Here is a 15,976-nt window from a genome sequence, read left to right as displayed (position 1 = left end):
GCATTAAGTATATAGTGCTAACCATTTCACTAAGTATTGAGGGTCCAGGGCAACTGGCGGCCCGGGGGCCACATGTGGCCCTCAGGTTAATATCCGAACATTGATATGATGATTTCAGCTTACTAGTATTAAAATGTTAGTATTGTTTTTGTCCAATGTATTTACCAGTAGTTCATAAAGTTAACTAAATGCATTTGAAATGAAATAAAAAATGTCAGGATTCCAATTCAAAAATAGCAAAAGATTATTCAGGATTCCAATTCAAAAATAGCACATTGAGCTTGTAGATCAGCTATTTTTGCTACAACAGTAATCTATAATTTCTTCCCTTACAAGTCTCTAGGTGTAGGATTATGCCTATCCTAAATGCAAAGTTATGATGATCAAATGAAATGAATGAAGTCAATGTTCATTCTATGACCAAAATAAACTAAACTGATATGCAGGGAGTGTGGAAATATAGTGGCCCTCCATTGTCAAAGTTGCCCACCCCTGGTCTAAGTGGTTAACTGGACGTTTTAAGATGGGATTTACTCAACCTCGAATATTCAAATGTTACAGCTTGAACCCACATTTTAGTAAATTGTCTCACGTTAAACATGGGGAAAGAAGGAGGACACAATGATAAGTTTAAAAACGTTTAATTGCAGTCAATAGACATGATTATTGCTGAACATCATGATAAAGTGATGAGGAAGTCAGATGTTGCCGGCCGCTCATCATGATTTCATTCACTTCTCAAGGCCTTCTCTGCCTCAATCAAGGCCCCATGCGAGAGCTCCAGCCAGAACGCCTTCTCGACCCCATTTGGGACCTCCAGCCAGGCCTCAATCCAGGCCTCTTTCCAGGCCGCCGAATTCTCAGCCGTCGCCGCATTCACGATCTCCTCCTGGTCTTTATTCCAGGTGTCATGGTGGATGACAGCACTCACGTCATCAACCATAGTCTTGTTGAATGGAATCGTGTAGAATCCTGTTGGCACAAGATGGAGTTTTTAATACAGCTAATGACTTTAAAAAAAAAAAAAACAGGGGAATAGACAAATTAAGTTAGAGCCATCCAATATTTGCCCCCTTCGAGGGCACCGGTCCAGGAGATAATTTCCCATTCATTTTTCCGTAGACATTTCAAAAAAGTATTTAAAAACCTTTAAGCCTCAGACACAACAACTCAGCTGGTTTATCTTGACAAACACAGGGCAGGGTACAACACTGGTTTGTTTTAATTTCCAATTACTTATTAGACAAGCTTTTCCAAAACCCAACACTTAGAAAAAGAATCACCTGCACATAATTTCTTGACAGAAAGAAGCTGATAACATGTCTACGGTGGATTTGCAGTTTGGAACATTCAAGCTTTGCCTACAGCTGCAATGTTGGTGAGGTTAACGTTGTTTAACACAAGCAGATGGGAAATGCAATTTGGATCAATGGGTATTGAAACTCTAGACTCATCCCATTATTTAAACAAAAAAAACGAAGTGTTGCAATGCGGCTACTGCACAAGCAACAGGGTTCAAATCTGGGGTACAAGAGGAAAGTGCATACATAGCGTAGCAGCTTTAAGGCTCTGTTAATTTAGTGTGTAGCACAGAGGTGCAAAAACTACCAAGGACCCCAAAATGTACAAATAGACCAATAAACCGAAATTAACATATGGGTCCATTTGGAACCCCCTCAAAGAACCATCAGGGTACCTGGAGTGAGAAAACATGCACCATATCAGCACCCTGAGGCCTCAGTCACACATATCAAATACCGATCAAACGTTTGGTCTGTTTTTTTTAGGCCACCACAATGCGTTTCCAATGAGAGTCCCATGTTTTGACCAGCATTGAGGTGGCCTAAAAAAAACAAAAAAAAGACCAAACATTTGTTTGATATGTGTGAATGAGGCCTGACTCTGACCAGAATGGAACAGAGACTCTATAATTGGCAACTTTGGCCAGACATGTGAAGGAAGAGAAGCAATTTAATTATGGCTGCTTTGCCCATTCTTAGAATTAAAGCTTAGGACAACTTTAGTTTTTTCAACCAAGGTTCTTATTTTAGGTTGTTAGTAGCCGCAATTTGCAACTCTAGATTTTTTTTATAATGGGATGAATCTAGAGTTGCAATACCCTCCATTGACTCCCCACTCATCCAATTTGGTTTGCGATCTGCTTGTCTTAAACAACGTTAACCTCACCAACATTGCAGCTGTAGTCCAAGCTTGAATTATCCTCTTTCAATCTGCCGAGCTTGTTTTTCATAAAAATCCACCGTAGACATGTTATGAGCTACTTTCTGTCAAGAAATTCTGTGCAGGTGATTATTTTTCTAAGTGCTGGAGTTTGGAAGCACTCGTCGTATGTCACTGAACGGCCCTGCGGTCAAATTTGAAGGCAGCAGCACGGCCCGTTAACAAAAACGAGTGCTTCCAAACTGCAACACCTGCAGAGGATGTCTTGACAGAAAGTAGCTCATAACATCTCTACGGTGGATTTTTATGAAAAACAAGCTCGGCAGATTGAAAGAGGATAATTCAAGCTTGGACTACAGCTGCAATGTTGGATGAGGTTAATGTTGTTTAACACAAGCAGATCACAAACCAAATTGGATGAGTGGGGAGTCAATGGAGGGTATTGCAACTCTAGATTCATCCAATCATAAAAAAAATCTAGCATTGCAAATTGCGGCTAGGTTGTTAGTAAAGAGCGTATATTTATTTTAATTTGCTGCTTCATTTTGTTTTAGCGATTTTAGCCTTTTGACAGGGGGGCAGGGGCAATCGAACATGGGGCTAAATATGTATTCTTTTTTTACAAAATGTTTGCAATTTATTTTTTAAATATTTACTATAGTCCTACTAGACCCCATAAAATTACACCTGGCCACAAAAGATCACATGATCTATTGAATGTCACATTTAGTAGATCCCATGATCTTATGTGGCCAGATAATTTCCTGGGGTCTAGTAGGACTATAGTAAATAATACTGAAATCGCTGTAAAACTTTTGTAAAAATAAACATGTATTTAGCCCCATGTTTGAATGCCTCCACCACAAAAATAGCTAAAATTGCTAAAATGAAAGAAAGCAGCACATGGAAAAAAAATAACACTCATCTTTTACTTTCTAAAACAATTTAGTATTAAAATGCACATTGGAAACAAACCAATTTAAAGCTCTTTACCTGGGGCAAGAAGACCAAGAAGACCAGCAAGAACACAAGTGCCTAACATGGCTGCCACTGTCTGAGGAAGAAGTGAGTGTCTGACTGGCCCTCAGCAGAGGTTCTGAGGAAGAAGTGAGTGTCTGACTGGCCCTCAGCAGAGGTTTTGAGGCTTGCTGCTGGTCCCACACAGCTGTTCATGATCAGCACTAATGAGTGGAAGAGTTGCTCACCTCACATGACTGTCTGTCATTGGATGGGAACGTTTGGACACCCTGTGTCAGACTTCTGATTAGTCCCTGACTGACTAACCAGCAGGCTCTTTCTGACTTATCCCGCCCTGGTTCCGCCTATATGAGTACTTTTACTTTTAGTACTTTAAGTACATTTTGATACCGATACTTTTGTACTTTTACTCAAGTACATTTTAAATTCCGTACTTTTACTTGTAATGGAGTAGTTCTATTTTTAGTAGTTTAGTAGTTCTAATTTGTCCAGATTTTCATGTGTATGAGGTGACAGTACTTCATTAGACACCCTGGAGTCGTTTTTATGTGCAAATATCAAAAAATGTGTTTTACAAAAGTCGGCCTCCTGGTGGTGCTATAAAAGGCAGATGCGGAAAATGCAGGTCAAAGGTTTATCCTTGGCCTCTAGGGAGTGTGCATGGAACGTTTCACGCAGATCGGTGCAGTTTTAGGTACAAAATGTGAAAAGCTGCCTCATGGTGGCGCTATAACAGGCCGTTCTGGAAAATGTGGGGCAGAGGTTCATCGTTGGCATCCAGGGAGTGTGTGTGCAAAGTTTGGCATCGACCAGGTTAACGGTGCCGGAGATTAGCTGTTCACAGAAGGACGGAAGGACGGACACACACACACACACACGGACGGAGTGCAAAACATACTCTCTCCCCATGCATTCGGCCTGGTGGAGACAATAAATGATGGATAAGGGGTCAGGACAACTAGGCCTTTTCGTGGAGGGGTCAGAATAAAATTTGGACTTAAATAGTTATTCGTCTATAGTACTTAAGCAAAGTCCTTGTAGTTAGGAAGGATAGGACTTTATATCCTTAATCATTGTATTAAAAAGGTGCAAGCTTGGAGTCAACGGTGAAAATGAAATTAAAAGATTTGTCCCTGAACTAACTGTCTTTTTGTTGTCACCTTATACAAAAACAGCCGTACACCTGGTCTATAAACAATATAATTAAAAACCAAGGCAAAAAAATAAAGGTTTGAAATTAAACCTCCAGTACGCAGGTGGTATTGCCCTTTGTAATACAGTGCTTCAATGGTCATTGTGACACCTGGATGTCCATGAATTTCCATCTGGTTGTGTTTGCAGTCCCGCACAAATACTGTAGATATAGGTTTGTACCTCCTACTCAGCCTACCTTTCTTCAAAACTGTCCATGGCACAGTATGTTGGCAGCAGATTGTGGAAATAAAAACAATATAAACTAGAAAAAGTGCCCTTCCGGGCACAGGTCTCCACCAGGAGGATAGGAGTGTGTGTGATGTTTGGCAAAATGTTTAGGAGGATTTTTTTTCCTTCATTTTGTTGAGGAAATGCAGAGCCAGATCACTCATAGCATCTCTGAGGATAGAATTCTGGATGAGCAGGACATGTGCAGCATTTTGTACAAAACGGGCCACTCCTGAAAACTTTGGAAGGCAATCTTAGGCAATCAGTGTACAATCTGAGAAATCCAACAGACTCGTCTTGATCACATGACTACAGAGATCATGTGTACCGATTTGAGGCATTTTGTTCCAAAAATGTGTTTTGCAAAAATCAACCTGTTGGTGGCGCTATAACAGGCCAATGTGAAAAGGGTGGGATATATTCCTCAGCCTAGTAAGAAAATGTGTGAAAGATTTCACGTAAATTGCATGCTGCGTTCATGATTTGAGGCTATTGTTCAAAACGGGGCAATCTTGCAAACTGTGAAAGCCAATTATAGCCAATTAGGATGGAATATGAAATATCAGACAGATCCGACTTGAGCACATGACCATAGAGATACTGTGTAACGATTTGTGAGATTTTTGGACAGAATCTGGAGGAGTAATATCAAAAAATGTGTTTTACAAAAGTCGGCCTCCTGGTGGCGCTATAAAAGGCAGATGCGGAAAATGCAGGTAAAAGGTTTGTCCTTGGCCTCTAGGGAGTGTGCATGCAACATTTCACGCAGATCAGTGCAGTTTTAGGTACAAAATGTGAAAAGCTGCCTCATGGTGGCGCTATAACAGGCCGTTCTGGAAAATGTGGGGCAGAGGTTCATCGTTGGCATCCAGGGAGTGTGTGTGCAAAGTTTGGCATCGCCCGGGTTAACGGTGCCGGAGATTAGCTGTTCACAGACGGACGGAAGGACGGAAGGAAGGAAGGACGGAAGGACGGACACACGGACGGAGTGCAAAACATACTCTCTCCCCATGCCTTCGGCCTGGTGGAGACAAAAACAGCAGGCAGATTGTATAATTAGTCACTAATAATAATGCATTCTGTCTGAAATAAGTATGTGTGTGCATGCAGGCTAGAGGTCAGAGCAGTTCACATGAGCTCGTTATGATGCCTGTCTATCACCTGCTGCTACAGGTGAGCATGAATATTTTAACCAGGGCTCACATTGCCTTTTGTCCTGCCTTGCATCGCTCCCCCTGTCACTCAACTCCGATGCAGGCGCAGCAATGGGGGAAAGGCATGATAAGAGAGAGAGAGAGAGAGTAATGGGGGAAATAGAGGTGGTGATGAGGACACAAGCATTAACCCATTTTGACCTGAGATCAGATTCTAAAAATGTCTTCTACATCCTGACAGTTTTCTGAAAAAGCTATGTTTATGTCAGTGGTTCTTCGATTTTTCAAAAATAGCAGACCTACAAGCTCGTAGCGCGCCACTCGGTGGCACGCTATGAGCTTGTAGATCTGCTTGTAGATCTGCTAACCCAAAATGGGTTAAAGTAGAAACAGAGCGAGAGACGACGCATTCTTGAGATGCCAAAATAGAGAGCCAACATATCGAGAGGAAAGCATCCATTGTACAGGTACTGAAAGAAAGGTTGGGCGGAAATGAAGGCCTGACAAGAAAAAGGGAGAGCAAGAAATTGAGAGTAGAGAGAGAGATGGCAAGAGGATGAAGAGAGAAGTGAGACGAGGCAAAATGCTCATCTCACTCCGGTAGGTCGCAAGAATACGGAGTTAGTGAGCATATGAGATGTTGACTGCCTCTATTGAAAGAAAAAGGAAGAAATAAACCTCACACATGGTCAGTTTCAGTTATAGGAGATGGAGAGAGAATAGAGGGGAGAGGTTGAAAGCACTCGTTACCCATTGTTATAATTTAGCTATTGGAAAATAGCAGATCTACAAGCTCGTAGCGCGCCACCGAGTGGCGCGCTACGAGCTTGTAGGTCTGCTATTTTTGAAAAATCGTGAAAATATTTATTTCAGAAAACTGGAGGATTTAGAAGATTTTTTTTGTTAATTTCGAGGTCAGGCCTAAATGGATTAAAGGTGTAATAGTGAATATGCAGCGTGATACTAGTCTGAAAATATGAAAGTATGTCTTTAATGCAGTATTATGTCTAATTCTATGTTTTTGACTATGATGGATTGCATCCAAATGTGGAAGAAAGAACTAGCTGTAAAAACCATATAGTGAACAAAGTGTGTTTCACTGTCGGGAGAGAAGGAGAACGGAAGAGGGAGGGAAAGGGAGGGTACCCCATTTTCACCGCCGTTCACACAGAGAGGGGTGAAAGAGAGGGTACCCATTTTCACCGCCGTTCACACAGAGAGGGGTGAAGGTGTGAGTGAGGGCAGAGAGACGAGTTTATGTCACTGATGCGAGAGACAAGGAGGAAAGTGAGGTCTGTTTTGATTGATTGATTGAAAATTGTATTAACAGTTTGCAGAATTACAGTACATTTCAAGCACAAACTCAATACAAAGGCTGTTAACTGTGAGTGGACGACCCAATTAAGCATTACACTTGTTTACAACAGGGTCCACCATGTTCAATTCATCAAAACATTTAGAGACGTACAAATAGACACTTCTATATAGACAAAGAACAGAACAGGAATTCATCATAATGGAGGTAAAAAGGGAAAAGAAACATATACAGTGAGGGGAAAAGGGGGGGGGGGGATTCAGATTTTACGGGGGCCAGTTTCGAATTGCAGCCATCCGTAGGTGCCCTTTGAGAGCGGTTTTGAAGGTGAGGAAGACTCTGTAAACGGAGGTGCTCAGGGGAGAGCAGGGGAGCCGAGGAGAATGAGAAATGACCAAAGCGAAGGAAGGAATAAATAAATCAGTGTGTCAGTGGAGAGCGGGTGGAGTGATATATGACGGAGAGAAAGGGGGCAGGTTGAGGAGGGAGCGATTATATATACAGTTGGGTGCCACCGATATTGTCCCTTATCATTTGACCCATTTAGGCCTGACCTCAACATTTTTTAAAATCCTTCTAAATCCTCCAGTTTTCTGAAATAAATATTTTCACGATTTTTCAAAAAATAGCAGACCTACAAGCTCGTAGCGCGCCACTCGGTGGCGCGCTATGAGCTTGTAGATCTGCTATTTTTCAATAGCTAAATTATAACATAATGTTTAAAACACCAGAAGGGGTTCCCGCCCAAAATGGGTTAACTGTCCTTTTGCGCAGATCACGCAAACCTCAACAAAAAGAAAAGGACAATATCGATGGCCTCCAACTGTATATCTAAAGGCCGGCGTCTGGTTCAACAACTATGGTACATCTGGGTCTGGCATGACATTAAGAATGCATGTAGAGGACCGTACTATAGCTCTTCACAATTTCATGAGTTGGAAATTGCGCGAAAGGGGGGAGAGAGAGAGAGAGACGGGATGTGAGAGGAGAGAGTCGTTCAGAGAAGACAAAATGAGTGTCGAGGGGCAGTAGCTTGTGGAGAGGCCACTGAGCTGATATGAGGCAGGCCTCGTTACAGAGGGAAGACATTAAGGAGAGGAACGCAACAGGTGTGCGCGCGCTGGGAAATGCATTGTGGGGCACAGGAGAACAAGCAAGATGAGCTGCTGATTTTCTTTTCTTTTTTTTTAAGCAAAACGGATTTGTTTTCACAACCAGCCAAGGTACGCACGTTTTGTTTCACACTGTACGCCTACGCTTCACTATAGCCTTTTGAACTTGATGCACACTTCGTACACAGCAGTGTTGTTTTTGGCAGCAAATTTCAATTTTAGTTTAGTCATAGTCTTTGGACTGAAACTTAATTTAGTTGTAGTCACATTTTAGTCACCTGGAATGTCTTAGTGTTAGTCTAGTTTTAGTCGACTAAATGTCATAAGATTTTAGTCGACTAAATCTACAGTTGATTTAGTCGACTAAAATGTATTTTGGCAGGCCTTGATGCCGTCGTAATGAGTGTTATTACACTTGCTGAAAATAGCCGATCTACAAGCTCACAACGCGTCGCAACGCGACGCGTTGTGAGCTTGTAGATCGGCTATTTTCAGCATGCAACCAAGTGTAAAATGACTTGTACTGGATCTCTTGTCCACTAGTCCCTTCCTAACATTTTAGTCTAGTTTTTATTTGTCGACGAAATTGTCAGTATATTTAGTCTTAGTTTTAGTCATCGTAGCTTAGTTTTCATTTAGTTTCCATTAGTTTTTGTCGGTGAAAAAAGGTAGTCGACGAACATTTTTCGTCTTAGTTTTAGTCGACGAAAACAACACTGGTACACAGCCTTGTATATCTGTACTTGTATAGACATTGAGGCCTGTCGTCGTCATCAACTTCTGGGAACATGAATTCAGTCCTCATCTTATACTTGCAGGGACATTATTTTCCTCTTATACTAAAGGGTACATGCATTATTTCCTTGTTTTCTTTTCCTCACACGGTTCATTTCCTTGCAGGGACAATAGGACATTAGTTCTTAAACTTGCGGGTACATTCATTTTGTCCTTTATGGTCTAAGCCTGGCAAGGACATTAATTCTGTCCTAATCTTATCCTTGCAGAGACATTTGTTGTTCTTAAACTTGCGGGGACATTCATTCTGTCCTAATCTTATCCTTTGCAGAGACATTTGTTGTTCTTAAACTTGCGGGGACATTCATTCTGTCCTAATCTTATCCTTTGCAGAGACATTTGTAGTTCTTAAACTTGCGGGGACATTCATTCTGTCCTAATCTTATCCTTTGCAGAGACATTTGTTGTTCTTAAACTTGCGGGGACATTCATTCTGTCCTAATCTTATCCTTTGCAGAGACATTTGTTGTTCTTAAACTTGCGGGGACATTCATTCTGTCCTAATCTTATCCTTTGCAGAGACATTTGTTGTTCTTAAACTTGCGGGGACATGTATTCTGTCCTAATCTTATCCTTTGCAGAGACATTTGTAGTTCTTAAACTTGCGGGGACATTCATTCTGTCCTAATCTTATCCTTGAAGAGACATTTGTAGTTCTTAAACTTGCGGGGACATTCATTCTGTCCTAATCTTATCCTTTGCAGAGACATTTGTAGTTCTTAAACTTGCGGGGACATTCATTCTGTCCTAATCTTATCCTTTGCAGAGACATTTGTAGTTCTTAAACTTGCGGGGACATTCATTCTGTCCTAATCTTATCCTTGCAGAGACATTTGTAGTTCTTAAACTTGCGGGGACATTCATTCTGTCCTAATCTTATCCTTTGCAGAGACATTTGTTGTTCTTAAACTTGCGGGGACATTCATTCTGTCCTAATCTTATCCTTTGCAGAGACATTTGTTGTTCTTAAACTTGCGGGGACATTAATTCTGTCCTAATCTTATGCTTGCGGGGACATTTGTTTTCTCCTCATCTTCTCATAATGGCAGAGACATTATTTTCTGCCCTAATCTTCGTATATTTGCAGGGACATTCAGTCTGTCCTAATCGTATCCTGTCAGGGACATACATTTTGTCTTCCATGATAACATGGCAGCAAGTAGCTGCAGTGTTAACCAGCCAATCCACAAATCCCTGTCTAGTCATCAGACGGACTAAAATGTGTCTTTTGAAGCATTCAAAGCCCCACTGAGCCTGATTGCTTTACCCATAGCGGCATTAGTTGTATTGGAAAGACTGGTTCTTTCTGACTTTTTGAGTCTCAGCTAATGTTCGTTTTTAGTTGGTATACTGTCATTTAGCTTTTTGTTTGTCCATACTGTACAGTTACATACATTACATACGTTTTGTATACGTAATATAACTATCATCTCACTTTCATTGTCATTTCTGTGCCACAGCATATAGTATATGTGGTAATTATACAAATGATTATCTTTAGGCCATAGACCATATGAAGCCACATTGTTATTGTGTGCTCTCTAAATCCATCAAGTTATTTAATTTTTCTGTTTTCTATTTTTCTAACCAATATAATTGATTCCTCCCAACACACATTTTTGTGTTTTATAGTCTGCTGTTGTTTCCTACTGATTCACCTACCAATGAGGAGCCCCCACCGGGAGGACATAGAGTCTTCGTCCTACTCCTCCTGTCCAACACTCCCCCTGCTCACAGCCGGTGCTGCCCCAGGACCGTAGGATTGTGTGCAGTGAACACTATCACCTCTCCGCCCCGCTTCCCTCCCCCGAAAAACAGCCCGGATGCACCACAGTGGATTCAAACCCACAACCCTCTGAGGTTGTGCGGGCACTTTTACCACGTGTGTAATGCACATCAGTTCTAATGATACTGTATATGGTTTTAAGGATGAAGACAGCCGTTTCGACCGAAAATCAACCGATAATTCCCAGTAGGTTACTTATTACGCCGATCTTATCTAGCCGATCGGCTCGTCTGGAGCCTACTGGCTGTGATTGGCGTTGACGACACGTTAACCGATCTTATCGGTCTATTCAGGTCTACTGGACATGCTGGGAGCCTACTGAAAATGACAAGCCTCCTCATACCCTCCCCTAAACTTAACCGCAAGCATGTCGCAGCGCTGTCCTAATATTAACGCATGTTCGCCAACCGCCAACCTTAATCCGTCGTTTTTTTTAATCAGTCGGCAGAGCATGCCCATACTCGTCGAAAACAATCGTACTGATCCGAACTGATAACTGCGGTCTTGTCCATTGATAACAGTCGAAGCGGGTGATGAAGAGGTCTGCAGAGGCCTGATGTCCCAGGAACATCTGCCTCTGATTGGCTCGTCTGGGAGAAAGCCAGCAGGTAATCTGTTTAGAGTGTGGCATGTCTTTAAAATATTTAATGCCAGTGTTTGTATATTTGGTTCCATGGACAAAATCCATCGTTGGCAAAACATGAAAGTAAAAAACCCCCCCAAAAAACATTTCATTTTTAAACTTGCCATACCATGACATTTAACCCATTTTGGGCGGAACCCTTTTGTGTTTTAAACATTGTTATAATTTAGCTATTGAAAAATAGCAGATCTACAAGCTCATAGCGCGCCACCGAGTGGCGCGCTATGAGCTTGTAGGTCTGCTATTTTTGAAAGATCGTGAAAATATTTATTTCAGAAAACTGGAGGATTTAGAAGATTTGTTTTTTTAATTTTCGAGGTCAGGCCAAAATGGATTAAAGTAATAATAGTAATAGTGACTATGCAGCGTGATACTAGTCTTTAATGCAGTATTAGGTCTAATTCTATGTTTTTGACTATGATGGATTGCATCCAAATGTGGAAGAAAGAACTAGCTGATTTATATGATTCATTCTTAGCTTTTATTGACTTTCTTTCTTTTCCATTCATGTGTTTTTAAATTGCGCTGCTGTGACCCAGGGCTAAATAAAATGAATGATTTTCTTCTGTTGCATTTTACTAGATTCCAAATTTCCAAGCTCTAATAGGTTTTAGCTACCTCTGGTCCATAGCTCTATAGCAAAGGGCTTTAGGGCTATATGGACCAGAGTTAGGTTTTAGCCCAGTTTCATAAGAGTAGCAAAGTAAACAGCTTCTTTCCAATCTTCCTTCCCTCCCTCCAAGCCAAGAAGCCGCCTCTGTCCTCCCCAGCCCTTCAGCACCCCTTGCTGGCCACTCGTAGGAAGCGCGTCCAGAAACAGCATGAGCACCAGCAGCAACCGTCTTCATCTTACCCCCACCAGGCTCCTCCTCCTCCCTCCTCCACCTTCCACCCTGATGCCTCCATGACACCCTGGGGAGGCCACTCCCTGTTCGAGTCCTCCTTCACCTCCATCCCGCCGCCCCCTGCGCCTCATCCCACCCCTGCCTCCCCTCCTCAACGGGCTGTGGCCAGAGGGGAGGTTGTGGGTTCAAATCTGGGCTCTCCCAACCCGTCTCCATCTGTCCCAGCCCCCCAGGAGAACACAGGTACAGTGTGTCGGTGGCTGATGGGATTGGTTGACTGTAATAATAAGCTAAAAAGGGGCGTGACCCAAAATAAATTGCAATAATAATCATTCAAGGTTTTTTTGTGAATTATATAAATGTTGCTTCATGGTAAATTCAGGGGTTGAAAGTTAACCATTAACATCCTATATGAGGCAAAAATGTCTAATTTTAATTATGCTTTAAGTAGCATTTAACGTGTCAAACTAGGGGTTATTCATGATTCCGAATCCATTGCAAGCATTAGTTTTGCACGAAAAACACTCCCTTGGGCTAAAAACGGCCATAGCCACTTGCCCTTAATGTGCCCAAATGTGCTGACCTCATCACATTTGTGATGACGGCTATGACCGTTTTTATTCCAAGGAGTGTCAAATCTTAGATTGACTGGCCTATAAACTATGTGTACTACTAGGACATGTGTAAATGCCTCTTCAGGCCTTGCCTATATATACTTAACCTGACTCCGCCTGATGGGTTAATATACTACCCACCTTAGGAAAAAAAATATATAGTCTACCCGCCGGTATATATTTTCCTGGGTGTCTCTGTGGTGCAGGGGTAAAGTAATGCCCGACAAAGTTCAGATGGGTTTGATTTGGTTTTGTGTCTCTCTCTCTCTCCCTCCTCATTTCTTAACCTCTGGTTCTGGTATGTAGACGTAGCACTCTATAATGTTATACTCATAACCTAGCTGTACAGATAATCTACTTTTAGACAGATATTAGGTTCTTAGCTTGCTTATATGATTCTCGATGACTATTTCTATGTATGTTATGTATTACCATGTGGTGTTCTTGCTTACTGTAAATCGCTCTGGATTTACCCATTTTGGGCGGGAACCCCTTTTTGGTGTTTTAAGCGTTATGTTATACTTTAGCTATTGAAAAATAGCAGATCTAATAGCAGATCTAATAGCAGATCTATAGGTCTGCTATTTTTCGTGAAAATGTGGCGCAAATGTTTGAATATATTCCTTCACGGCGAACGTTTTTATCTCAAATCTTTGCTTCTGGGGGGGGGGGTCCCTGGAACAACATTTTGAGATGGGGATCGGCGGCCAATTACATATATTTTTGGGGTTCCTTGACCTGAAATAGTTTGAGAACCACTGACATATAGAAACATGGGGTTTTTCAGAAAACTGTCAGGATTTAGATTTTTAGGATTTTTGTAGAATCGAGCTCAGGTCTAAATGGGTTACGAGCGTCTGCTAAAATGCCTAAATTGTTCTCTACTGTGTGTCTCTTGTCTCCATGCCTCTCATCTCTGTCTACAGCTAGAGGAGGTGCCAGAGGGGTGCGGCCGAGGCGGAGGGTGGTGCCCCAGTGCAGGGTGCCCCGCGCCCCCCGCCTGCCGCCACTCCGCCCCGTCAGCAACCTCAGCTTCTCGCGTAGCTTCACCTTCTCCTTCTTCGAGCTGCCGCTGTACCAGACGCCTCGTTGCAGGGCGGAGCGCGTCAGAGACCTCATGCTGATGTTACGGCAGATTCAGCACTGAGCTGGAACCCAGGCATGGAGCTGCCGTTGTACCAGACGCCTCGTTGCAGGGCGGAGCGCGTCAGAGACCTCATGCTGCCGCTGTATAGGTGCTGCCACACTATGAAAAGAGCTGCGCACGTTCTCGGCTGCGCGCAGCTTAAAGCTTGAGTTTTTAGACAGCTGGTGGATGGAAATTAAGCTCCACCTCCGCGGAATACTTGCGCGACGGCCAGATTCCCGGAAACGCTCTCCTCCGCCCAAAAAGTCCGCGGAGGTGGAGCTTCTTTTCCATCCACCAGCTGTCTAAAAATTCAGAATTTAAGCTGCGCGCAGCTTAAGAAGTGCGCAGCTTAAAACCGTTTTGCGCTAAGGTGTGGAGACGGTGTGTCAGGCGCCTCATTGCAGGGCGGAGCGCGTCAGAGACCTCATGCTGATGTTACGGCAGATTCAGCACTGAGCTGGACCCCAGGCATGGAAACACAACAACAACACACAGCACAATGAACAATGAACCTCTTGCTTCCTGCTAAGACAGGTATACAGTACTAACCAAAGGCCCGTGGGGGATTTTTTTGAAGCACACATTAACTATAGTTGCCAATTCAGTTAACCCGTTTCGACCTGAGGATGATTCTACGAAATGTCTTTTTCTGAAAAAATGTTTCTATGTCAGTGGTGCTCAAACATTTTCATGTCAAGGACCCCCAGAATTATCTGTAATTGGCCGCCGACCCCCATCTGAAAATATGTTGTTCCAGGGACCCCCCCCCCCCCCCCCCCCCCCCCCCCCCCCCCGAAGCAGCTGAAAGAATATATATTCCAAATTTGCGCCACATTTTCACAGGTTTTTCAAAAATAGCAGATCTACAAGCTCGTATTGCGGCACTCGGTGCCGCGCTATGAGCTTGTAGATCTGCTATTTTTTAATGTACTTATCCCCATTACGCCGGCTGGCGCATAGGGCAGCAACAAAGTTCCTCCACTTGCATCTGTCTTTGGCCATCTTCTCTATGGTCCCCCAGCTCTGATGTTGTTGCTGGAGCTCCTTCTCGATCGTCCTACGCCATGTCATTTTGGGCCTGCCTTTCTTTCTCTTTCCTTCTGGGGTCCAGTGTAGTGCGACTCTTGGTATTGCGTTGATGTCCATTCTGAGCACATGGCCAATCCAGGTCCATCTGCGTTTATTGACTATACTGTGCATGTTGTCTTGTTGGGTGATGTTGAGGAGGTTTTTGTTTGAGATGGTTTTGGCTATTTTTCAATAGCTAAAGTATAACGGATTGCTTCAAACACCAACAGGGGCAGGGAGTCAGGGACGTACTGGGCCCATAATTCAGCCCAGGAAGTGGAGTTGCGGAGGCCCTCTAGGCGCGCAGCCTTTGGCCAAATGCAACCCAAATAAGTGACATCCTTACATGTGACTAAATTGTCACAAATCCAATCTGGAATCTTGCTATGGTTGATATTTGACCCAAACGGATGGATTCCGTTTTTTTCCCAGGTGAGATGTGCCATCAGTTTTTTCCCAGGCGATGTTGCCATCACATGCAGGGCCAAGAGTTTTCATTCATGCAATCCCAGTTGAGTGCAGCTACTACTGTAAGTGATTTAGTTAATTAATTGCTTCTCTGTCGAAGGTGTGTTTAATTAACCATGATGTAAAGTGTGCATTCACAGCCTAATTTACAATTTGTCAGCCTGTCCCCTTACCGAATGAGGTGACAAGGTGACATTCTGTGTCAAGCACTCACAACATTTGCTTTTGATGTTGTGTGAAGCGGATGCTATGTTAGTGTGAGTGTGGGGGAATGTGAGTGAAATAGGTTCCCCCCCCCTCTCTCTCTCTCTCTCTAGCTGTTGCCTAGCCTGGAACTCACCTATGCTTTTTATGGCATAGGCAGCTCCCGGCAGGATCCGCCGGGAGAAACTATGCGCAGCTGCTGGACATGAGACTAATTACTTAGAGCGACAGAGAGAGAGAGAGGAGTGTGTGTGTGTGTGTA

At 43.0% G+C, this 15,976-nt stretch overlaps 1 protein-coding gene and 1 long non-coding RNA gene across 2 annotated transcripts; one reads left to right on the top strand and one right to left on the bottom strand.

The window, feature by feature from the left end:
• Positions 1 to 625: 625 nt before the first annotated feature.
• On the bottom strand, positions 626 to 3,343 carry LOC306939731. The gene is made up of 2 exons (XR_013791916.1): positions 3,175 to 3,343; positions 626 to 972 (listed from the first exon to the last, which is right to left on the bottom strand). It is a non-coding gene; the product is annotated as an uncharacterized lncRNA (long non-coding RNA).
• Positions 3,344 to 8,107: 4,764 nt separating this feature from the next.
• On the top strand, positions 8,108 to 13,992 carry LOC306933889 (uncharacterized protein; the record flags this gene model as incomplete). The annotated part of the gene is made up of 4 exons (XM_079516255.1): positions 8,108 to 8,159; positions 11,265 to 11,351; positions 12,130 to 12,474; positions 13,772 to 13,992. The coding sequence occupies 4 exons, from the start codon at positions 8,108 to 8,110 to the stop codon at positions 13,990 to 13,992; spliced, it is 705 nt and encodes a 234-aa protein (XP_079372381.1).
• Positions 13,993 to 15,976: the final 1,984 nt, after the last annotated feature.

This window comes from Electrona antarctica (assembly GCF_951216825.1).
Source record: "Electrona antarctica genome assembly, chromosome: 2".
Taxonomy (NCBI): Eukaryota; Metazoa; Chordata; class Actinopteri; order Myctophiformes; family Myctophidae; genus Electrona; species Electrona antarctica.
The sequence above is the reverse complement of the archived record's forward strand: the minus strand, read 5'-3'. Positions and strand labels throughout refer to the sequence as shown.